Source organism: Patagioenas fasciata, chromosome 1 (assembly GCF_037038585.1).
Source record: "Patagioenas fasciata isolate bPatFas1 chromosome 1, bPatFas1.hap1, whole genome shotgun sequence".
Lineage (NCBI taxonomy): Eukaryota > Metazoa > Chordata > Aves > Columbiformes > Columbidae > Patagioenas > Patagioenas fasciata.
The window spans coordinates 130657391-130684854 of NC_092520.1; the positions used below are offsets into that span (position 1 = coordinate 130657391).

At 46.8% G+C, this 27464-nt stretch overlaps 1 protein-coding gene across 1 annotated transcript; it reads left to right on the forward strand.

Moving 5' to 3' along the window:
- Positions 1–1895: 1895 nt before the first annotated feature.
- A2ML1 (alpha-2-macroglobulin like 1) lies at positions 1896–27126 on the forward strand. The gene is made up of 35 exons (XM_065848505.2): positions 1896–1954; positions 2737–2920; positions 3860–4022; positions 4579–4631; positions 6673–6693; positions 7164–7323; positions 7767–7851; positions 9181–9292; positions 10339–10453; positions 10877–10986; positions 11482–11649; positions 11886–12116; positions 12798–12861; positions 13238–13383; positions 15264–15413; positions 15657–15809; positions 16810–16894; positions 17580–17694; positions 18375–18600; positions 18730–18856; positions 19457–19578; positions 20071–20125; positions 20743–20826; positions 21880–22056; positions 22197–22278; positions 23054–23210; positions 23441–23515; positions 23886–24048; positions 24456–24670; positions 24809–25024; positions 25128–25252; positions 25559–25649; positions 26488–26556; positions 26850–26952; positions 27086–27126. Exons 1-35 carry the CDS (start codon positions 1896–1898, stop codon positions 27124–27126), a joined length of 4302 nt encoding a protein of 1433 aa, XP_065704577.2.
- The last annotated feature ends 338 nt before the right edge of the window (positions 27127–27464 follow it).

Consider the following 27464-nt stretch of genomic DNA (forward strand, 5'->3'; position numbering starts at 1 on the left):
TCTCTCGCCTGTCTCTGACCCAAGTGATCAATGGGTTTGTGGGCTGGCGAGGGAGTTCAGTATAGGACAGCAGCCAGGTATCTTGTGCCCTACCACAAGTTCCAGTGGTTGCAGATCCCTGCTAAGAGGTGCTTGCTTCACAAGTGTCTCCTGGCTGCAGCAGCTGGTCACCATGCCAGTAATGGGAGATGGAGATGGGACTGAGATGTATCATGCACATCAAACCTGCAATTTTGTTTTTGTTGGTCCAACATTTCTTTAATTCTGTTTTGTTGTCTGGCAGTTGGCTTGGGTTGATTGCTCAGGATATGGGTTTCCAGTCAGTCCTAAGTCCAGAATTTCAGAGGTATTGATGTGTCCACTCTCACAAAGCAGCTGCTGGAGTCAGTAGGAGCCAAGTCTCTTAGTACGTTTGCCATTGTGAGCCTCTGCACTGTTATGAGGGATCTGGCTGTTCCCTGAAACTGCTGTGAATCTGCCATAAACAAACAAATGTCAGCTGGGATTGTTCGGCAGGCACTGCCTGTACTTTTTGAGACCCACAGAAAGAAATGAAGGGCAGTCTAGCATTGAGGAATGATTCATGTTCTTCCTCAGGTTCCTTGTTTATCCAGGTGCGCTTATACCTTTTTCTCAGCCATTGGCATCAGCAGCTCTGAGCAGAACCAAGTCCTGGGAGGGGGAAAAAGGAGAGGGAGAATTTGTATCTGCCCACTATGCGTGGAGTGGATTAAAAAAAAAGCCTCAAACCCTGGTTTCATTGTTATACATCAGTCTTTCCTAAAGAAAAGGAAAATATTACCAGGCCACACATATTTAAGAGGCCAGTTTGGTACTGGAGGATAAATTAGTGGTGCATTTTTATATGAAATGGTCATTACACTGAAATAGAAGAACTTCCTTATTTTAAGAACAAGTAGTTTTAAGAACCAGATTTTCTTTTCAGTTATGGTAAGATAGGGAAAAAAAGTTCAGTATAATCAGTAGACCGACAGGTATAAAATTGGTATGTGGAAAAAAGCTCCCAAACTAGGCAACACAAGTTCCCATTACCTAGGGCTAGGGCCATAGACTCTTCATAGCTGGAGAAAACCCCATAGGTCTCAAGCCATACAGATTTTGACCTGCCTGCCCAATATTCAACCTTCATTTCCAGTGGTGAGTGTATGTGTAAGTTGGCCCTGAACTGAACTAGAGAGGACTTTGTGATATAGCTGCAGCTGATAGATTTCCTCTTCAAGCTGAAATACCTGTAGGGCAGAGATAAGGTGAGGACTCCAGCTCTACCTGCTCTCTGTGTTCTTCTCCTGGGTAAGGCAGCACTCTGTGAAGGAGCAGAGCACTATGCATATATACGTAATTTGTACAAAGCCTGGTCTCCAGTTCAAGACTGAGACATGCCTTAGGAGCTGCAGACTCAGAAAGCCTGGGGACAGCATGACCATAGGAGTTCACTGTGAGTTCCAGTTGAGTGCACATGCCAAGGGGCTGTGCGACAGTCCAGATGGAGGCAAAACAATGGGACTGGGACTACAATTGGCACAGGGAGCAGGGTCAGTGCAGTGAACAGGACACAGGCTGTTGCTTAGCAAAATAAAAAGCAAATTTCTCTGAATGATGCAGTTCCATCCCAGGGGAGAAGGAGAACAGAGAGGCTGGTGTCCAAAAAGACTTGGATTGGCTAGGGAACATCCTGAATGGTACAACCCTGTGCCTGCAGCACTATAAACACGGGTCTGAGACAGAAAGAAGGAAACTCTGAGGCTTTTTGTCTACTTTCGGGAAGCAACAACAGCAAGTGGCCTGGAGACCTTGGAAGGAGAGAAGCTGTACCCTACCTTCTTTTCTGACCAGCTCTCCAGAGGAATCCACCTCTCTGGGGGTCTCCCATAAAAATGTGGACTCCCTTCCTCCTGAGCTGCCTGCTCTACACCGTGGGGATAGTGGCAGAACCGTAAGTGCTATTTAAAAATCTGGTCATTGATAGTTGTGATGCTGAGGGAGGGGCCAGGATAGCAGGGAGAGAGTATGGGACCCTGCAAGTCATCTTCTTGGAAAGGATAGACATGGGGTGGTATGCAGCATGGGATAAGCCTTTTTATGAACATGGAATCCTCCTGAAAGTGGGAACCTCTCTCATGAGTATTGCTGCAGTACAAGAACTATGTGAGGACTGATGATGGAAATAAGAAAAGCAAGGGACTGCAGTCTGAGGCAGGCTGAAGGAAAAGGTATAGGATAAAGTGGATGGCAAATGAAAAGGGCTGCAAGGCTAGCAATGATTAAGCAGGAACCAATCTGCTGCCAAGGTAGTTGGGGAGCTGTCTTATAACAAGAAGGACAGATCCTTTTCTGTTCAGAGGCTGGACTGTTGCGTTTTCCACATGTACTGAGACCACCTAAGAACAGTTCCCTTTGCAGAAGCAGAGATGGTCTCTACTGTTTATGTTTCTCTGCACTACTGTAGCATCCTCCAAAGCCATGTAGACACCAATGTGACCTGAGGTCACCAGAAAGAATTTATCTTGTATTTACCTCAAATTAACTATGTACCTTCCATCACCCCTCTGAGAGGTTCACGGTCTCATTGTTAATCTGTCCCTCTCCCCAGCAAAGCAGCACCACCTGCCCCCAATGGAGATAGTAAACTGTCCTACTTCCTCCGACCATAAAGTATTAGTGTCAAGAGTGGTTGAGACTACTCCCAGGATTTGGTGTCTTGTTTCCCCACTGCAGGAGATACTTGATCATTATTCCAGCTGCACTGCCCTACCCCTCTTCTCAGAGAGTGTGCTTGGACCTCCGTGGGGTGGAGAAGCCTATTCGTGTGGCCTTGACCCTTGTGCATCCATCTGGCAACCTCAGCCTCTACCGCAAAGTCGTCCGAAACAACTGGATCTTTGAATGCTCCAAATTTCAGGTCAGGATCATTCTTGGCAGGGACCTCGAGCTGTGAGCTCTCAGTGTGTTCTTTTGGCTCATAACTCCTCTTACCAGGGAAACAGAGAATGAGCATCATGGGAGGACAAAGGTCATGGAAAGGAGTGAATGCAAAGTCAGGGAGAGTTTAGTGGGAGCCTGATGTCTTTGCTCCCTGCCTTTATCTGTCTGCATGATACTGTTCCTGCTGTGTATCTCACAATCTACCCTGATGGCAAACAGAGGGAAGGCTGCCTGGTCAGCCGTCAAAGGACTGAGGAGGATGGAGCTGTTTAGAAGTGCCCAGATGGTAGCTGTGTAGCTCATTCTCTCCTCTGAGAAGGAAGCACTGCCACAGGGTGTCATTTGTGAATTGTGATGCAGGAAGAGCCAGCAGACAGCCTCACACCATGTCTGCTTACTTACAGGCTTCTTCTTAAGGGCTGGAAAATGTGTTGGAGGACTAGGAAAGGCACTCTGTGCACACAAGCTCAGCACAAGTCTTTCTGATCTGCCAAACTCATGAACCTTATTTTCTTGGTTTGCATGGATGAGTAGGAGTGGATTTTAGCCTCCATGACCCACACACTCTCAGAAACAGATTTCTCATCAACATAGACTTTTTTTTCCCTTAAGTCTTCTCCATCTTGCTCCATGCAGGCTGTAGCAGTGGCCCTGTAGAAGGGCAAACAATTTCTCTGCCTGAACAGGCTCTCTTTTCATCTTGTCCAAGGTCTGCCCCAAGTGTAAAGGCATCCCGTGTGTTTCCATAGACAGAGCCCTCAACTACAGAGGGGACAACTTGTGCTGGCCTTCAAAGTAAGACAGAGAAGAGGCTGGCCTCATGGTGCAGAAGGAGCAGGGAAAGGAGCACTGCTCTGATGCCATCCTGTCCTCTTCTACTGCCTGCTAACTTGGTGGCTCCTCTTTTGTGTCCCAGGTCCCTCAACCTGCAGGCAGCCAGGAGGTGGGCACTGTCCACCTGCGCATCTCCAATGGCCAATACTTCAGTGCAAACGAAGAGAAGAAAGTCCTGATCCGCAGGGCTGGCACCGGTACCTTCATTCAGACGGATAAACCCATTTATAACCCAGGACAGACGGGTGAGTACTACAGGGAGCACCCTGACAGTTCCCCTGCCTTGACCTGCCTGGACATTTTTCCCAATTTCCTGTGAGCGGCATACTGAGTACTATGTGCCATGTGGCCTCCATTGGGACAGAGAGGGAAGCTATCTGTTTCCTCTGGAGTGATGTACCTGTGCACCATGTTTTAGGGATGGGAGGGGACTGGAAGGATCGGTCTCACACATTCTAGGAACAGAGTTGGCTTGGAAGAGGGAACAAACCTGAAAATGGTCCTCTTGACCAGGGCCATGTAGGACTTGCCTGCTTACACTGCAGATGAGGAAATGTAAGGCTAATTCTGGGTGTAGACTGTAGGAAAGACCCTGAATTGAGATGCTGTCTGCTGTGCTGCTGTGATGCATTTGGAGGGAAGAGGTCTGAGCAAGGGGTAAGGGAGGGCTGCAGGGCAGATGTGAGGCTACCGGTAAGGCTTTGTGGCAAGCTGTGATTTCAGGGTGTGGCGAGTGCAGGGCAAGTCCACTCCCACATGCACTCTGTCTCTGTAATGCTCTTCTCCATCTCTTCCCTTCAGTGAAATTCCGAATTGTGACATTGACCGAAGAATTTACTCCTGTTAACAGCAAGGTAAAGCCCATCTAAGTGGAGGCCAGGAAGTCTGCAAGTTCCCTCTGTTGTCTCCACCTCCTCTGCCAGCCCCACGCTATGAAGGTTGAGACTGCAGCACTCAGGGCAGCCAGGGCCAACCCTCTACTAAACTAAAATGGGACACCAATGCCCATTTGCTGACAGCTGTGCTGTCACTCTCACAGGACGGCTGCTGGTCAGTGGGACGCTGCCATTGCTGGTGGTATCTGGGGAGTGTGACAGTGCTCCCTGCTAGCTGACTTAGTACAGGGCAGCCTGGGAGCTGCATATATCTGTCCCCCTGCCAAAAAAGCTGGCAGGGTGTTTGGGGACATCCACAGGCTGCCTGCCATGGGTGCAATTATCAGACAAGCTGTGTACAGACTCGGCCAGAACTGTAGCTCCCCTCCCACAGCTCTCGAAAGCTCAGCGCTTTGTGGAATGTGTTGCACCTAAGGGTGGCAGGAGGGTCTGAAGCAAGATGATATGCATTGCAAAATTTTAAGAAAAATTGATTGCTATGGGAAAAGATATGCATGACGTGATCATAAAAAAAAAAAAAAAAGAGAGAAAAAAGAGTATAACCAAATTGTACTGACTTGCTGCTGGCAGCAGCTCATTCTCCCCATGTCAAGGGAGTGAGAAGTTGCCAGAGACTTGCATATGTGCTAGCCAGGAAACTGCAAGACTAGCGTCTTTCTACGGTAAGCAATTATACCTGCAGCCAGCAGCTACAGCTATTTCACAGTCCTTTATCCTCAAGCAATTTAAGGAGAGCCAACAGGAATTCATGCATGACAGATAAATACTGAAAGGCATATGTGAGCACAGAGTTGGATCAAATCCCTCTAGACTGAAATACAGGGAGAGATCTTTCTGGCTTCTTCTGATTACATTTCCTCTTTTTTGGGCTATTGCTGAGGGCCTAGGATCACACACTCCTTTCTCCTCTCAACAGAGAACTCATATCTCGTATATTAGTTAGACAATAAAGTAAACAATACATTTGCTTCCATGCTTACAATTGGTTCATGAAGATATTTGACCATAACTATTTGATGCCTGTGTGTCAGTGTAAGTTAGCATTATAAGTGTTAATGCTGTGATGAAAATTCAAAAGAGGTCATGTTTAACCAAAGCTATTATGAGGCTTGAGTGCACAGAAGCATTAAGGTTATAATATATAGTTTGTAAATTAGATTGGTTGGAGATAACATGGGTGCTTTTCCTGAGCATGTTTTGTTTTAGCATTGACATTGGATTGGAGTTACAAAAATAGTTAACCTGCACATTTTTTTGTTTCATTGAAAACAGATCTGCCTATGATAACTTGCATGAAAGCTTAGAATGATGAATAATGTGAATTACATGTGGCCTTCTGTTTACAGACCATTAGTCCTCCAAGACCCTGTTCCTGCCTCCTTATGCCTTGCGCTCCCAAATAACATGTCCTTCACCACTACTGTCTCCTGGCTGATAGTTGCATTGATATAAGAACATAAAGAGAATTACTCAGCCTAAAAGGGCTGAAATATGTCTTTCTTTGTCCATCCTTGTTACTGTCAGCTGCAGTCTTCATACCTCCAAGCCTTACCTCCTAGGTCAGGGATTTTAAAGGAAAATAGGGGGTGTATTCTTCCTGTAGGTGATGCAATTTTGCTAATTCTTGGAATTTATGCTACCAAACTGATGCCTTTTAGTATTTGTGGACGTGGGATGATGGCATTTGTTAATGTCTCTGCTTTTTTTTTTTTTTTTTTAATGGTAAATTCTTTCACAGTTGTAGAGTACCTGTCAAAGTACATCTTACAAGTTCAGGGATCAAAAAGCAAATCCAGAGAATAGTATAGCTTTTATGTTTTTTATTTTCCTTACTATTTCAAACCCATTCTCCTGGTTTTGGTAGGATCAAGCTCCTTGTATTCTTGTGTTTGGGATTGGCAGTTTTGTCACAGCACACAGACTAGATGGGTAAGATAAGTTTATATGCAGGTTGCTATGTCATGCCAGTTTCTGACATTGCTGTCTGTTTGCTTTGCAGTACTCCATGGTGGAAGTCCAGGTGGGTGTTCCAGACTCTCCAGGTGTTATGAGGAATGGTACTTCATTATGGATAATACCTAGGCCTCTGTCTTGCTGAGTCAAGTTACTTTTCTTAGAGTCTGTGTATACACATGGACATGCATACTCTGTCCACACGCTTCTTGTTAGCAAGCATTTATGATCCAAATGGTTCAGCTTCCATCCATTTGTACATTTACAAACACCAGCCAGGTTTTAGTTAACTCTTACTGTTCATCTTTATGTAAGACTGGAGTCTAAATGTCAGGAGTTTTCATACCCTCTTTTTCAACAGTAGTACAGAGTAGAGTAACCCTGGGTGGGTTGAGTTCACCTTTTCTGTTTCCCCAGCACAATCTGGGGAGAAAACAGCAGGAGCCTCTGAAATACCTCTGAATCCACTGGGCTCTAGGTAGAGAAATGGCAGGTGTTGCTGATGACTGTCTCTTCTTTCCTTCCCTCGAACTGCAGGACCCAAACCAAAACCGCATTGGCCAGTGGCTGGATGTGAGACCAAAACAGGGCATTGCAGAGCTCTCTTTCCAGTTAGCTACTGAACTCTCTCTGGGGACTTACACCATCAGTGTGGTGAATCCAAAAGTGTCCAGTACCTTTAAGGTGGAGGAACGCGGTAAGACGGAGTATGGAGAAAAAAGAATGGGATGGAAAAAGTTGCTTCTGTCTGTCTGTATAATAATATGTAGCCAAACATTTTAAACTAAGGTTTACTGTCTGAGAGCTAGGATTAAACACAAATGTATAGAGTATAGAGTGGGCAATATCAGAAATGAACACAAGGGAGATTGTGCTGGAGATTCCTAGAGAAGTTATCTGCCAACAACTAGGCTGGCACAGAGTGAGACTACACTAAAGATCTCTGCAAGACTGTTCATATGGTGGAGGAAAAATGGGCTTCTTTCTTTGGTTTCCCTGTTTTTAATTAGTTCTTACTTTTACCTCATGAACATGTTCCTTTGTGGGACTCCAGCATTACATGAACTCATTCTTCCCTTTTGTGATCCCATGCCTCAGTTGTCTGTTGCGTTTGATGGAGTACTGTGTTTTTTGTTCCAGTGTTGCAGAAGTTTGATGTTTTCTTCGAGGGACCAGCTCAGATTTATGCTTCAGATAAAACTTTTCCACTGCGTGTGTGTGGCAGGTAAAGAGGATGTTTGGGGAAAGGAAAGAGCTCATTGAAACTGTGTTTCTCCTTCTGCATGTCTCCTGTGTCTTGAATCTATCAAGGAGAAGTGGCTCAAGCAGGGCCAGACATAGTTGTTCCTTTTGAAGAACATCAAATCGTGCAAGAGTCAAAATGAGGGGTTCTTCTTTGGGGAAGAGGTTCATGAGCCACAATTGAGGGTGACTGTCCAGCTACAGAAGGCTTGTCCTAGGCAAGTGATAGCATGATCTGGAAGCTGTGTGTCCAGCTTTGAAAGACCTTCTGTGTGGAAAAACACATACCTAATATGGGACTGATTTGCCCATGTAAAGGAGCAGGAACTGGTGTTTCTTTAGAAGGTTATGTTGTTCCTTCTCACTTACATGCTACTGAATTTATTACCTTCTTAAAAGAAGCAAGTGGGTTTCTCTAGTTATGTAGTCATTAGCAAAAACTGAGCAGATGAGGCTGTGAAGGAAAACCTAAGATGGCATAAGCACAAAGGTGGAACAAGTATGATCTGGAAAGCACTTTGTAGACAGCTAAAGAGGGTGAGCTCATTTGTGATAAAGGGGGTGAGCTGGGTTGTCCGGAGACTTTTGGTGTCTCTTTGCTACTGATGTGACATAATTTATCATTAACTGGAACATTTAAAAGTAGACCATATGAGGCTCTAGTAGAAAACAGTACAGCACTCTGCACAGCCAGGATGGGTTGCAGATGTCTTCCTGTTACTGGTACTGTCAGGAGCATTGCTCCAAAAGGAAAGACAGAGAGGAGTCAAAGCAGGGAAGGGCAGCAAGGCAGACAGGGAAAATGAACTGACAAGGGCCCACTTTTCCTGTACCTTGCAAAAAACGGCGGAACAGCTCTGATGATGGAAACGAGAGACCAGATCATGAGATAAGCCTCTGCTGAGGCAGGTCTGAGGTCATTCTGTAGCATTATTACTGCCATAATATGTACTTTCTGTTGCTGTCTGGAGGGACACAGGTTTCTGCTGCTTTCACACCTGAGCTTATATCTCCACTGGGTGCTGCTCTGTCCTGTGTGAATACATCAGCTCACATCAGCAAGCACCCAAAAGTGGGAGAGTTTAGAAGAGTATGGGTCCTTTCCAGTCTGTGCTTGCTTTCTGCCTCTGTTGGATGCAGGACCATGCTGTTGCACTCCCCAAATACACAATATGTTATTTTTTCGTTTATGCCTGCTGTGCTTACCTGCTGCATTAAGATCTTCATCAGGAAAGCCACCTTTGTGGAGCAACCTGCTCAGCAAAATACACAGTGCTTCTGCTCAGCAGGTCCTCTGGTGTTCTGCCTGCAGGTACAGCTATGGAAAAGCAGTGCAAGGAACTATGCGGGTGACTTTGTGCCAAAAGGCAAGGAGGCGTCCTCAAAATGTCAGCAGGGACATCTGTAGGGAATACAGTGGTCTGGTGAGTAAAATCTTGGAAGATATATGAGTAGTGAAGGAGAACCATACAGGACTAAGTGTCAAGGGCTGAGTGAACAGAATGAACTGCTATGTAGTGAATGTTTGCCAACCTCTGTAATGTGTATCTAGACTAATAAGTAATTGTTGTAATTCAATTAATGCAATTATTGTTGCCTAGGCCAACTGAGAGGCCTTTATCTCCAGAAATTCTTTTTTTTGTAATTTTTCTTACTAGTGATAGGGACTAGAAAAGAGGAATTTCACAGAAGATTGAGAGTTCTGTTCTTTTCTGGAAAGAAGTTCTTTTCTGGCAAGAAATTGCCAGAAATTAATGTAGTATAAGAAACAACAATAGAGCAAAATTACTGTGTTAAGGTGAACCCATCCTGGAGCTGCACAAGGACACTAAGGTGTGGTGGAGATATGGATGGGTCAAATCACATGGTGTTTTTATACTTTATTTTATACTTTCATATCTTTATATGATTCCATATACTTTCATATATTTATATATTGCACATTTTTATATGTTCCTTATTATATCTTTCCATTCCTAACAAAATATTTCATAGCTGGGCTTTTCCCTTGTACATATATCATTGAAGACTTTTCATGCTTTATGATTTGTCACTAGGACTTGTTACAGTAGTTGCAATCTTGCACCTCTGGAAATTATTTGTTACTTTGATTTTTCATTTGATTCTGCAGGTCTTCTAGCTAGATCTATTAAAATACTCATATAGTTTCTCTGTAATCCAGTTAGTGCAATCTTCAGTTTTCTACTAAATCTGGAAATTTGTCAGCATTGCAACATTGATAAAACTGTGAAAGGTGCTTTGTTTTATATTTCTACAATATGAATTACACATATTCATGTATGTAAAACAGAAAATACAGGATCTAAAATGTGAACCACATCTATCTATATCTGACTCTACATTATCACTTGTTGCAGTAAACAGTTATGACAGAATGACTAATAGCTTGTACTTTTGACTCCTTCTCTTCCCCCCAGTCTCAAATAATATCTACCACTTGCTATTGCAGACCACGAGCAAAGGGTGCTTCACCCCTTCTGTAATCACATCAGTCTTCAACCTGGCTCCCAGCGAGGAAGATGGCAAGCTCTATGCAGAAGCCTCTCTCTTGGAGATGGGCACAGGTATCCAGGGGCTCAGCAGAGAAGGTGCAAGGGCGAGAGGGACTATTCTGAGGGTATGAGGGTCAGAGTGGGCACACCTCCCCCTCTCCTCTGCCTGGTGCTGGGACCATCACAGGACATGGAGAACAGTCCTGCCTGAGGAACTTGCTGTGCTCATGGAAAGCTACTCTGCCAGCAGCAGGCAGATGAGGTGTCTCCAAGTGTGGTCCTTAAGGCTACAAAGGGGCTTGGAGCCATCTTAATTAAAGAAGGAGCTGCCATGGGAACAGCCTTCAAACCTTGAAGTTGCTGGTGCTGGTGTCAGAAAGAAAGTTTGAGACACTCTACTTGGAGGGGCTGGGAAAAACAAAGTGAGATTAAACTAGGCTGTGGTAGTCACCTCCAATACTGATCCTGCTCCCTTTGCACTCTGTGTTCCAACAGGGGTACAGATCAACACCTCCAGCCAAATCCTCATCTCCAGGACAGTTGCAAGGGCAGTGTTTGAGACACCAAATGCATATTACATCCCTGGAGTACCCTACAGGGGGAAGGTGATTTTTTTCTGTCACTTCTTCCCTCCCCATCATTTGCCAAGGAATTTAGAGTCTAGTAAATTTTGTTGACCCAAAGCATTTTCTGTTCTTTGGACAGAGTACTTTGCCTTGCAATGTGTCACATTACTTGACAGTGCAGCTCCAGTTAATGTGTTTCAGATCCCCAAATGTGTTTAAACCTCCAGTTTCTGCTGAGAGCAATGAGTGATGTCTCAGCAGTCATGCTGGGATGCAAGGACGTCTCAGCTGTTGGCTAGGAGATGAGCTCCTCATGCTCTAGCCACACACACCTTTTGAAGCAGACAGGTTTTAATCACTTTTACCTCAGCTTTAGAGATGACGGAGATGTATATGTCTCCTGTGTTCTTGGGGCTAGACTGAAGCTAAGGCCACCTACACATGAGGCTCTATGTCAGAGGGAGGAAAGTTTTGGGTATGACACTGGAAGAAATATCTGACTTTGGCTTTTCTGCCTCACCCTATTGTCACCAGGTTAAGCTTCAGGATCACTATGGAAATGGTATGAAAAACAGGAAAGTTTATCTCATTATAAAGTTTATGAGGCGTCGCTTTATCAAAACATACATCACAGATGGTAGTGGAATAGCATCATTCAACCTGGACACAACTGCCTGGAACAGCTCATCAGTCTCTTTGGAGGTAAATCCCACCTTTGCATACAGGAAAATGAGAATCCTTGAGCTTTTCTAGTGCTCCCCACTCCTGCCCTGCAGCCCCCTGCCAGCTCAGGCCTGGACTCCCCTCACAGCTCTGCTTGTGCAGGGCCGGTAGGAAGGCACCACACAACAGCCTTTCCCAAACTGAACTGATGACATCCTAACAAAGTACTGAAGCATGAAACTCTTTATTTCTGTGTGTCTCTGGTCCCCTCTCAGGGAAGGTTCACGTTAGAGGATGTCATGCACACACCTCGAAAAACTGACTTCAGTTACACAAATGCTTACCATCACCTCCAGCCCTTCCATGTCACAACGAAGAGCTTCCTGGACATACACCCACCCACAGAAACACTGCCTTGTGGGCTGAAGTGGAGTGTCCAAGTGACCTTCACACTCACTCGAGATGACCTGGGAGAAGATACCAGTCGTATAGGCTTTGCATATTATGTGAGTAAGGGTAGTAGAGAATCTGGAGGAAAAGACTGCATTGGTGGGAGCAGAACCCAATGAAATGTTGAGGGTATAATTTAGATAACCCTTGGGGGGATGACAGGAAAAGCTTGTTCTTGCAGAAATGAGTGAACATTACACCCTGTAGAGCTCAGCCTGGCCACAGTGTGATCCTGGTATCGAGGACCCAGTCACCTCTATGGATGGGAGGAGGCTTTTACCTTTGCAGCCAATTGTCCCCTTGGCCTCTGCCAAGGCTGCAGCAGAGCGGGGATTGTCTTGTGCAGAGGCTGCTGTCAAACTCTTCTCCCTTTAAAACTGGATGGGGGATCACTTTTGAACTCTGGATATCTAACAGTTGCTCAGTGTAAACGGCTTTTTGTCCAGTCTGGAGACCTGCCTACTAGAGGGGAAATACCTTTGTGGTGTCTCATCTCCACTAAAGCCACTACCCATCCATTGTCATAACTGGACAGACCAGACCAGAATCTTATATGTTAAAACTTTTTTTTCCAATGCTGTGATGTCTGCAAATCTGCTGGACCCAAGGTGGGGGGTTGGATTGGATCCACAGTTTATTTCTGAGGTTGCTTAGAAGAGCAAGATGTACATAGGTGAATGTGACTGTGTTCTGCTGGCAAATAGCAGCCTGCTCATCCTTTGTCCCTCCTCCCTAAGGTCACTGGGAAGGCTGGAATTGTTGTCAGGGGCCAGAGGACTGTCCAGGTTGGGAAGCTGAACAGTAAGTCTGTGGCTGTCAGACAATGGGAAGCGGCTGGTGGGTTTCTAGGTTGGACAGTAAGATTTGTCAAAGTTTCTCCCAGATTCTCTGAATCTGTAGATCCTGGACAGTCAGCAAAAAGGACAAAGGGAGTCTGAGGAAGCAATCATGTCAGCTGGAAGAGACCAAAAAGACAGAATGAGGGAAATGATGGAAAGAAAGGCTGGGATGACCTGTGGGAAGATGGAGTGCATGGGATCAGAGAATGGAGGGAGAGAGCAGACAAAGTAGCAGCAGGAATCGGTTTGACACTGTGGAATTATAAAGTAGAAAAAAGGAGGGCAGAAGGAGATCTCAGTGGGGCTGTGATGAAAACATTTTGCCTTTCCTTCCTCAGTGTTGAAGGGCTCCTTTTCCATTCCTTTGACATTCACTGCTGACTTCACCCCATCACCTTCCTTAGTGGTATATGCCATCTTCCCCAATGGAGGTGTAACAGCTGACAGCATCCGTTTCAATGTTGCCTTGTGCTTTGAAAACCAGGTGAGCCTCACTGGGGGAGGCTGGGGGAGAGCTGACAAGCAGACCTGAGGGAAGGAGACACTCAGATCCTTCAAAGAGAGAACTGTGGAGAAGAGATGAAGCCAGGTTAATGGAGGAGTTTGCTTTAGTCGATGAGGACTGGGTTAGGGAACAATTAAATAGTCTGGACGTCCATAAATCCATGGGTCCAGATGGGATGCATCCACAGGTGCTGAGGGAGCTGGCTGAAGTCATTGCTAGACCGCTATCCATCATTTTTGCCAAGTCTTGGGAAACGGGAGAGGTGCCCGAGGATTGGAGGAAAGCAAATGTCACTCCAGTCTTTAAAAAGGGCAAGAAGGAGGACCCCGGTAATTATAGACCGGTCAGCCTCACCTCTGTCCCCGGGAAAGTAATGGAACAGCTTATCCTTGGTGCCATCTCAAGGCACATCAGGGATAAGAGGGTCATTAGGGGCAGTCAGCATGGCTTTACCAAGGGTAAGTCATGCTTGACCAACCTCATAGCCTTTTATGAGAATGTAACAAGGTGGATGGATGATGGCAGAGCGGTGGATGTGGTCTACCTTGACTTCAGTAAAGCCTTTGACACAGTCCCTCACAGCATCCTCACAGTTAAATTGAGGAGGTGTGGTCTAGACAATAGAGTAGTGAGGTGGGTTGCAAACTGGCTTAAAGAGAGAAGCCAGAGAGTGGAGGTCAATGGTGCGGAGTCCAGTTGGAGGCCTGTATCTAGTGGAGTGCCTCAGGGGTCAGTACTGGGGCCAATATTATTCAATATATTCATTAATGATTTAGACAAGGGAATTGAGTGTACCATCAGCAAGTTTGCTGATGACACTAAGCTGGGAGGAGTGGCTGACACGCCAGAAGGCTGTGCTGCCATCCAGCGGGACCTGGACAGGCTGGAGAGTTGGGCGGGGGATAACCTGATGGAATTTAACAAGGGAAAGTGTGGAGTCCTGCATCTGGGCAGGAACAATCCCAAGTTCCAGTATAGGTTGGGGAATGACCTATTAGAGAGCAGTGTAGGGGAAAGGGACCTGGGGGTCCTGGTGGACAACAGGATGACCATGAGCCAGCATTGTGCCCTTGTGGCCAGGAAGGCCAATGGCATCCTTGGGTGTATTACAAGGGGGGTGGTCAGTAGATCGAGAGAGGTCCTCCTTCCCCTCTACTCCGCCCTGGTGAGACCCCATCTGGAATATTGTGTCCAGTTCTGGGCCCCTCAGTTCAAGAAGGACAGGGAACTGCTGGAGAGGGTCCAGCGTAGGGCAACAAAGATGATTAAGGGAGTGGAGCATCTCCCTTATGAAGAAAGGCTGAGGGAGCTGGGGCTCTTTAGTTTGGAGGAGACTGAGGGGTGACCTTATTAATGTTTATAAATATGTAAGGGGTGAGTGCCACGAGGATGGAGTCAGGCTCTTCTCAGTGGCAAACAATGATAGGACAAGGGGCAATGGGATCAAGCTGGAACACAAGAGGTTCCACTTAAATTTGAGAAAGAACTTCTTCTCAGTGAGGGTAACAGAGCACTGGAACAGGCTGCCCAGGGAGGTTGTGGAGTCTCCTTCCCTGGAGACATTCAAAGCCCGCCTGGACATATTCCTGTGCGACCTCACCTAGGCGTTCCTGATCCAGCAGGGGGATTGGACTAGATGATCTTTTGAGGTCCCTTCCAATCCCAAACATACTGTGATACTGTGATGTCTGCAACACAGTGCCCAGGGACCCGGAAAGCTTCAGCAGTGACTTCTGTCCATAGCAGTGGCTGAGCAAGGGAGACTCCAGCTGGTCTCCCTCTCTCTGTCTGTGCTGTTTGTCTGTCAGCCTCCTCACCCCTCTTTCTTTCATATTTCCTTTCCTGGTGTCTTGCTCAAGGTCAAGGTAGGATTCTCAGCTAAAGAAGTCCAGCCAGCGTCAGCAGTGCAGCTCCAATTCCAGGCAGCCCCTGGCTCCTTGTGTGCAGTACAGGCAGTGAATGAAAAGATGTTCTTTGTGAGACCAGAGAGTGAGCTGACAAGTCAAATGGTGAGTATCTGTGTGCCTAGGCAAAAAAACCCAGGAGTGATAGATGAGCCGCAGGAGGCAGGCAGTGCCTGTGGTGAGGGAAGCCAGAAGCTAATGGATGAGGAGGTCTTTGTGTGGAGGAGAAAACAGGATCTGCCTGGTGAGATGGGCAGGAACAGATATGTATGCTAGGGAATGGTGGAGCAAAGCATCTGGAGGTATCGGCTCGTTGCCTCATTCTTTCCTGTCTTTGAGTTTCCCTAGGTCTATGGTTTATTCCCTGCTGCCTATCGACATGGATACCCTGCCCAAGTAGAAGAGCATTCAGATCACTGTGTTCAGCCCCAGACCACATCACCTCTTCTACGAGACCAGCCACAGCATTCCTTTCAGCATGACATCTTTAACCTCTTTCGGGTAATCACCTTGTGACTTTTCTCAGAGCTGTTGAAATTATGAGCAACTGAGATATCTTTCTCCCAAGCAGTCTGAGAAGGCCTTGCCTTCTCCAGACAATCACTACTGTCTGTCCTGGCTTAACTGTGCTGTCTCAAGAAACATACAATCCCATTATGAATAGGAACACCTGTATTCCATTCCACAGATGCAGAAAGCAAGATTATGAGATCCTGGACCAACAAAACCCAGCTTTGGGGGCTTGGGAATGAGGGTCTGGGCTCTGTACTGTTTGTCAATAGTTTTAGAGGAAAGAGAGATGGGGAGTGATCCCAAACATTAGACCACAGATCAGTGACATGGCTTAGTTGTTAGCTTGCTCTCTGACATTGTTTTGGGCTGTTCCTTGGCTGATCTCTTGTTGTCTTTCAGGCAGATCTGCTCTAGAAAGGACTAGCCTTCAGCAGCATTGACACAAGACAGGCAGTGCCATTTCACCTTTGTCCTGGGGATCATGCCCTGTCCTCTTATTTAGCAATAGAGACACAGCTTAGGAGGCTCTTTCACAGCATAGGGATATCTCTTGTGTTTATGGACAGGTCCATGTCCCAGCCCCAGGGGCTGAAGAGAAGGTGTGTTCCCTGTCACACCTCTGCATGACTTCAGAGCGCAGATTTCATCCAGCTATTCCCTTCAGCATGAAGGAGGGGATGGGGCAGGACATGGAAACATCTCCTCTGTGCACTTGCCACTGGAAATGCATTGAGAGGAGCAAGACATCCCAGCGTTCCCCAGAAGAGAGGTGGTGGTTTAGTGACCTCCTGAGAAATAAGGGATAGGGAAGGCTGTGCCATGTGTCACCCAGCACTGTGTCTGGTTGGGCCAGAGCTGCTGTGGGCTGCCCAAGCACTGGGCTGTCCTGACCTGGATCATTTTCAGAGCAATTCTGAAGAGCAGTGGGTCGCTCTTACCCACTCACAGACACTTTTTTGCCTCCCACATTCTCCTTTTTTCCTAACAGAACATGGGACTGAAAATCTTCTCAAACCTTCTAATCAAGAAGCCATCTCCGTGTTTTCCTCGGGTGGACAGGAAGCTGACCATGGGTGAGCTGCACTTTCAGCCTTGGCAGGCATGACCCAGTTCCTACAAAAAATGGCTCTGAAGAATGTCACTATATGGATATTACCTGACACTAAAGGATGGAATTCCCTTTCCTGGCAAAGACAAACCCAAGTGTAGGAGAGGATCTGTTTCCCGGTGGCTATTTCACACACTGTGCTAAGACCTGCCTTCTGTCCACACCTGCGGCTGCAGGGACAGTAATTTCCTTCCTCCATGTCTCAGTTTACACTAGTTAATCACACCAAGCTGGTTCACACATCTGCTTATATTTAAACCATTGCTTGCAGAGGGCTACAAATTTTCTGCAGACCAGCAAACAGTGTCAGTATTAACAAAATTACAGAAGTGTTTGTTAAAATGGCTCTCTGGATGTCTCTTGTCTCTTTAGCACTAACTCTGGGTCAGGTCAGCTGGGGGCTTTGTCTGAACAAGTCTTGGAAAACTTGCAACCAGCTCATTGCAAGCTGGTTCTCCTGTTACCACTCTCTTTTCTCTTCCTGTTTTCCTTCTCCTACCAAATAAGCCCACTCCCTTGTGTTTTCTTCTGCTAGGCTATTCCCTTACATCTCTTCCTGCTTGCTTTGTCTCTTGCCCCAGTGCTAGGCTGTCATCACTGGCAGGGTTCACCTCACCTGCTCTGGTGGGACTCCTTAATCTTTCTTTCAGGGGGGTCTTATACAGAAGACCAAAGAATTGCTAAGGAACAACCCCAATTTACAGCCCATGGAAGACATCATCACTACTTCCCTGAAACTTGGATCTGGAATCTGTTCACTGTTGGGTAAGTGATGCCAAACTTCACAAATGGACAGAAGGATGATCCCTTTGTTGAGACTTAGATGACTTGCATTTTTGCAAAAACCCATCCATAGGTGCAAAAAGAGGTCTGCATGTGAATTTTGTTGCTCTTCCTCACATTTGTAGTGTGTCAAACCAGAGGAATAGTAGACTTTGAGGTGTAGAACTGAAGTCTACACAGGTTTAGAGAAGAGCAATACACTTTCAGACCAAACCACCAAGTATCCTCTCTTCACACACTGGGGTACACTCTACTGACTTCTCAATTTGGTGGGTGTGCCAGCTAAGTTTATAGTCCTTGTTGCTACAGTGCTTAGATTAAGATAGATGAACTGACACTCGGGAGGATATGGTGCTGCTGCTTTCCAGAACACCATACTGTTGACTGGCATCATGCTGTTGACTGACTGTACACAGCTGGAATCCTCAGGAGAAGGATATAAAGCCATTAGTTTCGGCATTTAAGCAGGGTTTGTGGCTTTAGGGAACAAATTGCTGACAGCTGCCTTGCTGTGAGCCACTGGAGCAGAAGTCATTAGTAATATAGCAGAGGTTGATCTGAGCATGAGGACCTGCACAACCTCCCTCATCCAGGGCCATGAGCCCATCCCATTGCAGTGGAGTGGGATTAATTTCTTCATGGAAGTGCTCTCTTCCTCTTAGCTCCAATGGCAGCAGGAGTGTCCCAGTCACAGCACCTGCTGTTGCCGCAGAGTGGAAGCTCAAGACATTCTGCTTGGCTGGGAGGGGATTTGGCCTTGCCCCTACCACAAGCCTCAGAACAGTCCAGCCCTTCTTTGTGGATCTGACACTGCCATATTCTGTCATCCGAGGAGAGACTTTCATGCTGAAAGCTGTGGTCTTCAACTATTTGCAGCAGTGCATACAGGTGTGTGCCTGTGCCACACGTAATACTGTGTGGGACAGACCTACTATGCCCTCCTGTTTTAGAGTGCCTTGTGCTAATCCATCTCTCCTGAGTTGCCCAGTTGCTCTGCTGCACCTGTCATTCCCTCAGGTCCATGTGTCCCTGGCTAAATCCTCAGACTTCCAGGTGGAGCTTTGCCAGACCTGCAGGGAAAAGGAGTGTCTGTGTGCAGAGGAGTCCAAGACCTTCATGTGGAGTATGACAGCAGTCCATCTGGGTACGACAGCAAAAAATGGGAGCAGTGGTGATGAACCTTAAAACTGAAGTGAAAAGGAATGGGGGTCCAGAGAAGCTGGCAGAGCCTTGCCTCCTCTGGATCCCAAAGTTTGCTCTTAGTGGTTCAAGCATGCAATCCATCATGTCTGCTTTCTTGCTCTCTTCTTAGACAAGCTCATCAGAGAGAGCAGGAACTGGATGTGTGGCATGGAGAACTCTTGAAGACAAGGCTGTGGGACCAACTGGGGAGGAAGGGGCTGCATGGATTTGGGTGGGGGAACCTTGTATTGTTGATGCTGTGCTTCAGATACAATGGGAAGAGAACACCGGGGTCCAAGGGGCTGCTGGATCTTCTCCTGTTACAGTCACATGTAGTGCAATGAAGTCACTGTTGGTGAGGCACTACCTAGTTCCATCATGTTTATTATGTATGAACAAGCCATCAGTATTGGCTGGCTCACCCTTACCAGTCAAACCACTGAGGCTATGAAGAGCAGCCATTCAAAGCATCTCAGACCACTATTAGTTAAAGCAAGTTTACTCCATTTGGCCACAGGTATAAGAAACAGGCTTCCATTTATTTCTTCAATTTATTTGCTAGGGACTCTGAATATCACAGTGAGGACAGAGGTACTGGACACCATGCCAAGGTGTGGGAGCAGGAAGCCCTTGCCAGCTACCATGAGGCGGAGGCATATGCTGGTCAAACATTTGCTCGTCCGGGTCAGTATGAAAGCAAGTTTCCTTCTCTTTCTGAGTTTCCCTACCCCTTGCGGACAGGAGACTGAGGTGGGCTAAATGGTTTTCTCTCCTAATTTTTTGGACAGCATTAGCATACTGAAGCTGTGGCTCATTTTGCTTTATTCTCCTCAGGACCCAGCCAAACCTATTCCTTTCTTACAGTGCCCTTTCTTGAACTGCATTCATACACCATGTCAGCGTTTCTCCCTGTATCCTTCCCTCATCAATCACCCATTGTACATGAGCTTTTTTATATGCTCACTGACCGAAGAGTATCCTTACTCTGGCTTGCTCTTGCTCTCTTGGGCAGTGAAGCAGGCAGCTTCAGTGCAGACCTGCCAGAGGTGAGGAGGACAGGCTGGGGACTAACCTCTGAATTTAGACTTGAACTTGCTCTGAAATTTTGCTGCTGTTAGGGAATTTTGCATGTAATCTTGTTTCTCCTCTCCCATGCTCATATTCCTGTCCCGGCAGCCCGAAGGTGTGTTAGTGGAGAAGTCTTACGGCTCCCTTCTGTGCCCAAAAGGAGGTATGTGGACAGCCTGAACGGGTCCTGCAGCCTGAAATAACTGGACCTAAGAACAGGACTAAACTGTGAGAGGTCTGATGAAAGAATGTTTCTAAATGATTTTTCACATAGGAAATTCCACTTCCTAGTACACAGGAAAGAACAAAAAAATATTACTTCCACATATTCTGTTGTAGTGAATTTACCAGTGCGTATAGGTGGCAAAATCCTGTTCTGTAGTCTCCTTCCCACACTGCAGTCCCCAGGCATTCCTGAGGCTTGATAGTCACCAGTGAGAGCTGCTCCAGCTGTCCCACCCTGTTCCCATGACACTGCAAGTCTCTCCAGGTTGTTCCTCTGCCAAGTGTTAACCAACTGTGATTCTTGTGGAGCTTGTGAAGCATAGTAAATTGAGTTGTACAGCTTGGTGAGCCCTCAGCCTGGCTGGCAGCTCTTACGTCCCTTCTAATCTGAAATTTCCAGGCAATGGGACTTGGTGTGATGAGTGGGACAGACTTTAGGGAGCAGTCTGTGTGAGAGGGATGTGGGTAGTATCCCACTTATCTGTGTCAGTCTTGTCCCTCTGGTTAGTTGCATTTGGTTTGATTTTTCATGCTACACTTCTATGCTGTTATCAGGAAACAAGGCCGAAGAACCTGTGTCGCTTCACCTCCCTGACAATGTAGTAAAGGGATCTGCTAGGGCTTCCATTTCCATCTCAGGTAAGTGATTTCTATTGTGGGGTCACTGATGAGCAAGGTTGAACTTGGTGGTGGTGTCAGGGCACCCATTTGACATGAAACTGCTCAAAAGAGAGTATGCTGTGTTTCTATTCTTTGCAAGGTTTCCCAACACCAGACTTTCAGATTTTGGGGTTAGCACTTAGGCTTTCATGGGAAAAGTAATCTGCAGAGGAGAATAATCCATATTTTTCTAGCTAGGACTTTGGAGCAGAGATTCTAGGCCATTATTTTTACCGGAACTTTGGGACCTTGGTTAGTTCTGTGTAGATGCAATCAACAAGGCTCATAACCATCTGACCTCCCTGTTGAGTTTTACTGCTACAACGGAAGCTCCTGGAGAGAAGAAATTCTACTCAGCATTGCTAAGTTCCAAAAGAATACTTTGGAGATGCTACTTGGACCAGACATACCTATCATTCAGTACACTTATTTGCACTGGCTCATTTGCCCACATGGTATGTGATAGGAAGCCAGGCCTGGTATAAGTAGCCATGGATATTATGTGACAGAACCCCAAAGGAGGAAAGCAAATACAAGGCTTTTCTGGCTGTCTGGGAAACATATGGACACCTTCACACCATCTGACTAGCACCCCTGCTGGCTTACTGACACTTTGATGCTTGACATATGGCCAGGTAGAACAAGCCTGGCTAAAGACCAGAAATATCTCAAACTTTCCCTACATGCTTTTATATTCATCTGCCTGTATGACACACACTGAGCAACTGCAGCTCTGCTCATAGCCTTTTACAAATTGTATTTGTTATGACTGGAGTCCTTCAGACTGAAAAAGCTGATAAGGGAAAGTTTCTCAGGGACCCCGTAGAGCGGTCACCCTTCATCATGATGCCCAGACTGGGAAGAGGCAGAACAGTCACCATTCTCCATCCTGCACTCTGTTGTTTTCTCCTCTTTCCTCCACTCTCCGGTGTTTTCCTCCTGTGCTGAGATAAAGCATTATTATCCAGTCCCTGGCTGAGAGACACTTCAGATCATATTTTCACTTGCTTTGTTTCTTATAACCTTGTGTAGGTGACCTCATGGGGATGGCGCTGCAGAACCTGGACCGTCTGGTGCAGCTGCCCCATGGCTGTGGGGAGCAGAACATGGTGCTGTTTACCCCCATTGTCTATGCTCTGCAGTACCTGGAGAAGACGAGGCAACTGACCCCCGAGATCAAGGAGAGGGCTACAGGATTTCTGCGCAATGGCAAGTACAGCAAACCCACCCTGCTCCTCTGCCTTCTCCTGTGTCCTACCTGCCAACAGCTCTTGCCCTTGCACTCATTCTGTTAATGTTGTCCTCTCTCTGTTACTGTACTGTATTAATCACTGTTCCCATCTCCCCAGGGTACCAGATGCAGCTTCTTTATAGGCATAGAGATGGGTCCTACAGTGTCTTTGGTCAAAAGAGTGGGGAAGGGAACACTTGGTAAGCACTGGGAATATCTCTTGATCCTTATTTGCCCTGTCTGGTCCAGAGTAGCTAGCGTGCCTGGTAAAGCTGATTGATAGGTTGTGTGTTGCTCTTTCGGATGGAGACTCCAGGAGCACTCTGGCAGGGGGACAGATTGAGGGACTTGAGCCACTTGAAAAAGCAGTGAGGCAGGGCAGCAGAGTTTCTGGGAAAGTGGAACAGTAAAGATGTGGTTCCAGGAGGTGGGAGGTCTCTTTTTTGTCTCTATGGCCCTGCTACTGCCCCACAGAGAACACTGGTTTCTACTGGTGGTATCCTGGTAACTAAGAAAGGTACATACTGACTGGAGGTAGATCAGGGAAGAGCAGTAAAATATCATGTCCCCAGAAGAGCTGCATTGTCCCAGGTTTGCCCTGTAGTGTTTGGGCTGGCAGAAATGGAGAAAGGAAGGCAGGAAGAAATGGGGAATTCAAGATTGTCTCTAGGTATTTGGAAGAGAAGAAATATAACAGGTAAATGTAGAAGGGCTAAGAAGTTTTTCACCTGTGAAGTGACTGGGTAAAGCAGTAGTACACAAGTAGTATATTTGTGGAGCTAAACTGAAGGAGGGCAGCCACTTGGGTCCTGTGAACCACTTCCACTTTTGGCTTGAATCTCTGTATGAAAATGACTCATTTTTTGACACCTTGCTGTGTCAGTATTAACTTCAGGAGCAGGCACTCAGAGGCCTTTGACTTTCTCTTTTCATGTTTTGTCTTTGTTTTTCTCTTACAACTCAATTTCTTCCTAGGTTGACAGCTTTTGTAGTCAAGAGTTTTGGCCAAGCCAGAAAATACATATATATAGATGACAATAACATCCAGGATGCCCTACGCTGGCTGGAGCAAAACCAGCTCCCCAGTGGCTGCTTTGCAACTAAAGGGAGTATCTTTCACTCCTCCCTAAAGGTAAATGAGGGCCAAGCCAGACAGCACAGCTGGGGAGTAGCTGCACAAGTGCTGTGACAGCAAATGATTGTGGGATCCCAAAGGATCCTGGAAAGTCACTCCTGCAACCAGCCTTAAAGAGAGCAGGGTATGGGGTGGAGAAGGCATAAGGAATGATTTTCCTTCTGGGGAGTCACTGTCTGTGCCCTCCAAATGCCACACAGGGAATGAAATGTGCATTCCCTTCACAGGGTGGTGTGGATGATGAAATCTCACTGGGGGCATACGTGGCTGCAGCACTGCTGGAGCTGGGTCAGCCGCTGAAGGTGAGTATGCTCCCATTCCCTCCTGCTCTCCTGTACACTCCCATGCCTGGACACTGCTATGGGGATACACCAGCTCATACTGCTGGAATTCTCTAGGCCAGGAACATATAGGGAGCTGCTTTGAGGGACCCAATATTTGGCCAGACTGTGAAGACATTCCCCAGAAGAGACACTGCTGTAACACTGGCATGGTGCAACCCTGTTTGGTGGCTATGGTTCCCAGTGCACTGTTTTCTCAAGTGAGTCTGTAATTTAGTGGGTTTCTCTGGAGCTACATCAAGAAGACATAGTCTGGCTACCTGACGTGAGCTTCCCTGGCCCCTACTTTGCCTCTGTCAGAGTTTGGCATGTATCTCTCCTCCCAACATAGAGCAAGATGATGCAGACTACCCTCCGCTGCCTGCAGCAGGTGGTTCACAGCATCACCAACATCTACACAGAAGCTGTGCTGGCCTATGTGTTTGCCCTGGCTGGGGACTATGAGACAACCCAGGAGCTGCTGTACAAACTGGAGGAACAGGCCATCAAGTCAGGTGCTGGCTGCTGGTTGGGGTATTGCTTCACATTCACCTGCTGGGATCTGGAGTAACGTATGGGCAGCTAAAGCAGTTAAAAAATGACATATGTGTTTGTACATATTCCTTGTACATATGCAGTGACTGCACTTTGTGACTGAAAAGATGATAATTTATTTCATGAGTTGAGTGTGACTTATCAGAAAGAGTTTCAGCCTGGAGGATTTCAAGATCCTCTTGATGGGGGATGTAGGAATCTGTGAGCTAAGACCAGATGAAGCCCTAGAGAATAAATGAAGAAAGTGACCAGGGCTGGAGTACAGGGAACGAGCTGAAGGAGCCCTGAAAGCACTCTGAGATTTGTTTCCTGTGAACCTGCAATTACATCCTTTCTGGATAGCCTGTATGCTTCTTTCCTTCTTCAGGGGGACAAATCCACTGGAGCCCCAAGCCAAGTTCTCCAGCTTCCACAGAATTCTGGCCTGGTACTCAATCAGTGGACACAGAGCTGACAGCCTATGTGCTGCTGGCATACCTCTCTAAGCCACGGATACATGCAGGTGACATGACAACTGCAGCTGGAATTGTAGCATGGCTGACCCAGCAGCAGAATGTCTATGGAGGCTTTGCCTCTACCCAGGTAACAAGTAGCTCCCTGTGGCTTGGTATATTTTTGCACCTGAGGCTGGCAAAGCAAGTCCTCTTGAGGTCTTCCTACTCCAAGTCAGCTTCACTAGAACTGGTGCTTTCAGAGGAGTGACTGTCTTTCCCTGTCTAGGACACAGTTGTTGCCTTGCAAGCCTTAGCTAAATATGCAGCAAGGATGTTCAGCACATCAGGCCAAGCTCTTGTGAGGGTGAAGTCTCAGAGGGGCTTTGTGAGGACTTTCAAAGTCACCCGCCAGAAGCGGCTGCTGGTGCAGCAGGCAGCACTGACAGAGATCCAAGGGCAGTTCCTGGTGCAGGCCCATGGCAGCAGCTGTGTATTCGCTCAGGTGAGGTTGTGGGATGAGCATGGGAGAGAGATGAGGCAGCCTCTTCTTCCTGTATGAGATCATGCCTTGTCTGTCTTTTCCCCTCCTGGTGCTTGCCCTGCAGATAGTGCTGAGGTACCATGAGCCTCCCCTACAGGCTGCTGTAACCTTCACTTTGCGTGTCAACACAGAGCTGACCAACTGTAGCCAGAACGATACACGTTTCCTCAACATCCGCATCCTTGCCAGGTGACCCCAAGGGTTGTTTTCTTCTCCAGCAAGAGCAAAAGACCCATTGTGCTTGGGAACAGCAGCCACCAAATGCTCAGGGCTGCAACAGGGGGACGTGGCACTTGGGGCAGACATGACAAGGGTGAATTTGGTGGGTGGAATGAATGGGGAAAGAAGATGTTGGCTACTTCCTGTGAGAGGGAGCAATGCCTGTTGGGTCCTCAGCCAGACCACTGCCTGGCTCAAGGTATGGTGGTGGAGGGAAGCAGGGCTGGGAGCGTACTATTCTCACAGGGTCAGACCTTCTGACTGTTTCTTCTTCAGCTACATAGGGAACAGAGTCACATCCAACATGGTGATTGTGGAGGTGTCCCTGCTGTCTGGATTTGTCCAGACTCCCAGATCCAAGATGTTGGTAAGGACACTGGAGTCACAAAAGGGTAGCTGTGGTGAATGAGTCCCACCTGCTTGCTCCAGTTGGGAACTCTTCATTTCAGGCCATGGGGTAACTAAATTAGCAAGGGCCCTTTGCTGTTGGAGCTGAACCAAAACCTCTCATTTTCATACAGGGTCCACAAGGATTGGCTACAGAAGATCTGAGGTCATTCAGCTTCTCCCCCTGACACTATTCTCTCTTGAGCCAGAAACAAAATGTGCTCCTGGGTGTGCTAAACACCAGGATTTGTTTTCGAGAAATTCTAAGAAAAGATTTCTTAGATATACTCTAGTTCTACCCCAAAAGATTATTTTTTCTGATTAAGCCAGGGTCCCATCCCACTGCTCTGAATGGGTCTTCTCCTGGCTGAACTAGTCACAATATTTTCAGCCACGATCCTTATCAATGCTCAACAGCCAGAAAACTAAACGATGAATTATTTGCACAGATCCCAGGCAGGTCTTTAAGAGCAGTCTAGCAGTCAGTGAGATAACAAGAGTCTTTACTGGTGCCTACACCTGTTTGCTGACCAACGCATCAGTCCCATTTACTATCTACATGGCCTTTTGTCCCCAGAGTGGAAGATTCCTCTAATCGAGCAGTGTCAACATAATTCATTCCTGAGATGTTCGCAAGGGATGTCCAGGAGGAAATTACTAAAGATAAAACCACTAAAACCCTTATGTGTGAGAAATACAAAGTTCCACACAGAGCCCAACTCCACATCATCCCTTCAGTGCAACAGTGGGTTCCTCAGGTCAGGAAGCCCTTACGAAAGTGCTCACAAATTTCTTTTTGTTATTATTTCCTATTCCAGCTGGAGCGCAGAACCATTGTTAAGAAAATAGAAGTGAAAGCTGATGTGGTCTACATTTATCTGGAGAAGGTAAGTGGGAGTAAAAACATTTGGTTTGGCGCAGTGAAAGCAAGAAGCCAGAGGACAAGGAACTGTGTGAGAAGCCCAAGGCTGGATGAGGCATGGGGAAAGAGCACTGGCAGAACTGTGGACAGAGGGAGCTTGCCCAATTTAATTTCTATCGGGTTAGCATTTGCTGTTCCTCACACATACTCCTAAAACCTGGAGAGATTTAGTGCAGAAAAACATCCAAACTAGGGAAGATGAACATGCAATGATTTCTTCCCCCCCATTCCCTGCTAATTTCTTTCCACCTCCACAAGCTTGATGATGAATCTCAGACTTTTATTCTGCAACTGGAACAAGTAATTCAGGTGAAGAACCTGAAACCAGCCAGCATCAAAATCTATGATTACTACCAGCCAGGTGAGTTGCAGATTCCTCCCTATACTTGGGTTGGAGGTTGGGTTCCTATCTGTCTGGCTGGGAAAAGGTCGTGTGTGCTATTCCCTGTGTGCATGTATGTGTGTGTAATTGTCTTCCTGATTTCCTTTTGCAGAGGAGCAAGCCATGGCTGACTACAGTGCTGTCTGTAGTTGAGGTAGGCAGCAAGTCCCTGTGTGACAGGAACAGTGGCATCAGGAAATGATGGGTCTTGGGTGGGAGAGAGGGAATGCAAGCAATCAAAGAAGGGAAAGAGGATGGTAATCAAGAGGAGCATATATCCAGCTAGAAAGAGAAACTGGTAGTTACCTGTGGCTAGGAGTGTGGAAATACGCTGCTGGTTCTTTTGCAGACAGGGAGGCAGCTGGAGGGCACTGCTGGAAGATAGAGACAGGGACAGCATCTCTCAAAATCAGAGTGATGAAGGAAGGACTGGGCATCAATCATGTGGAGTGAGAATGTGGAGGTATAGCAGCTTGTGCTAACAAGAAGCC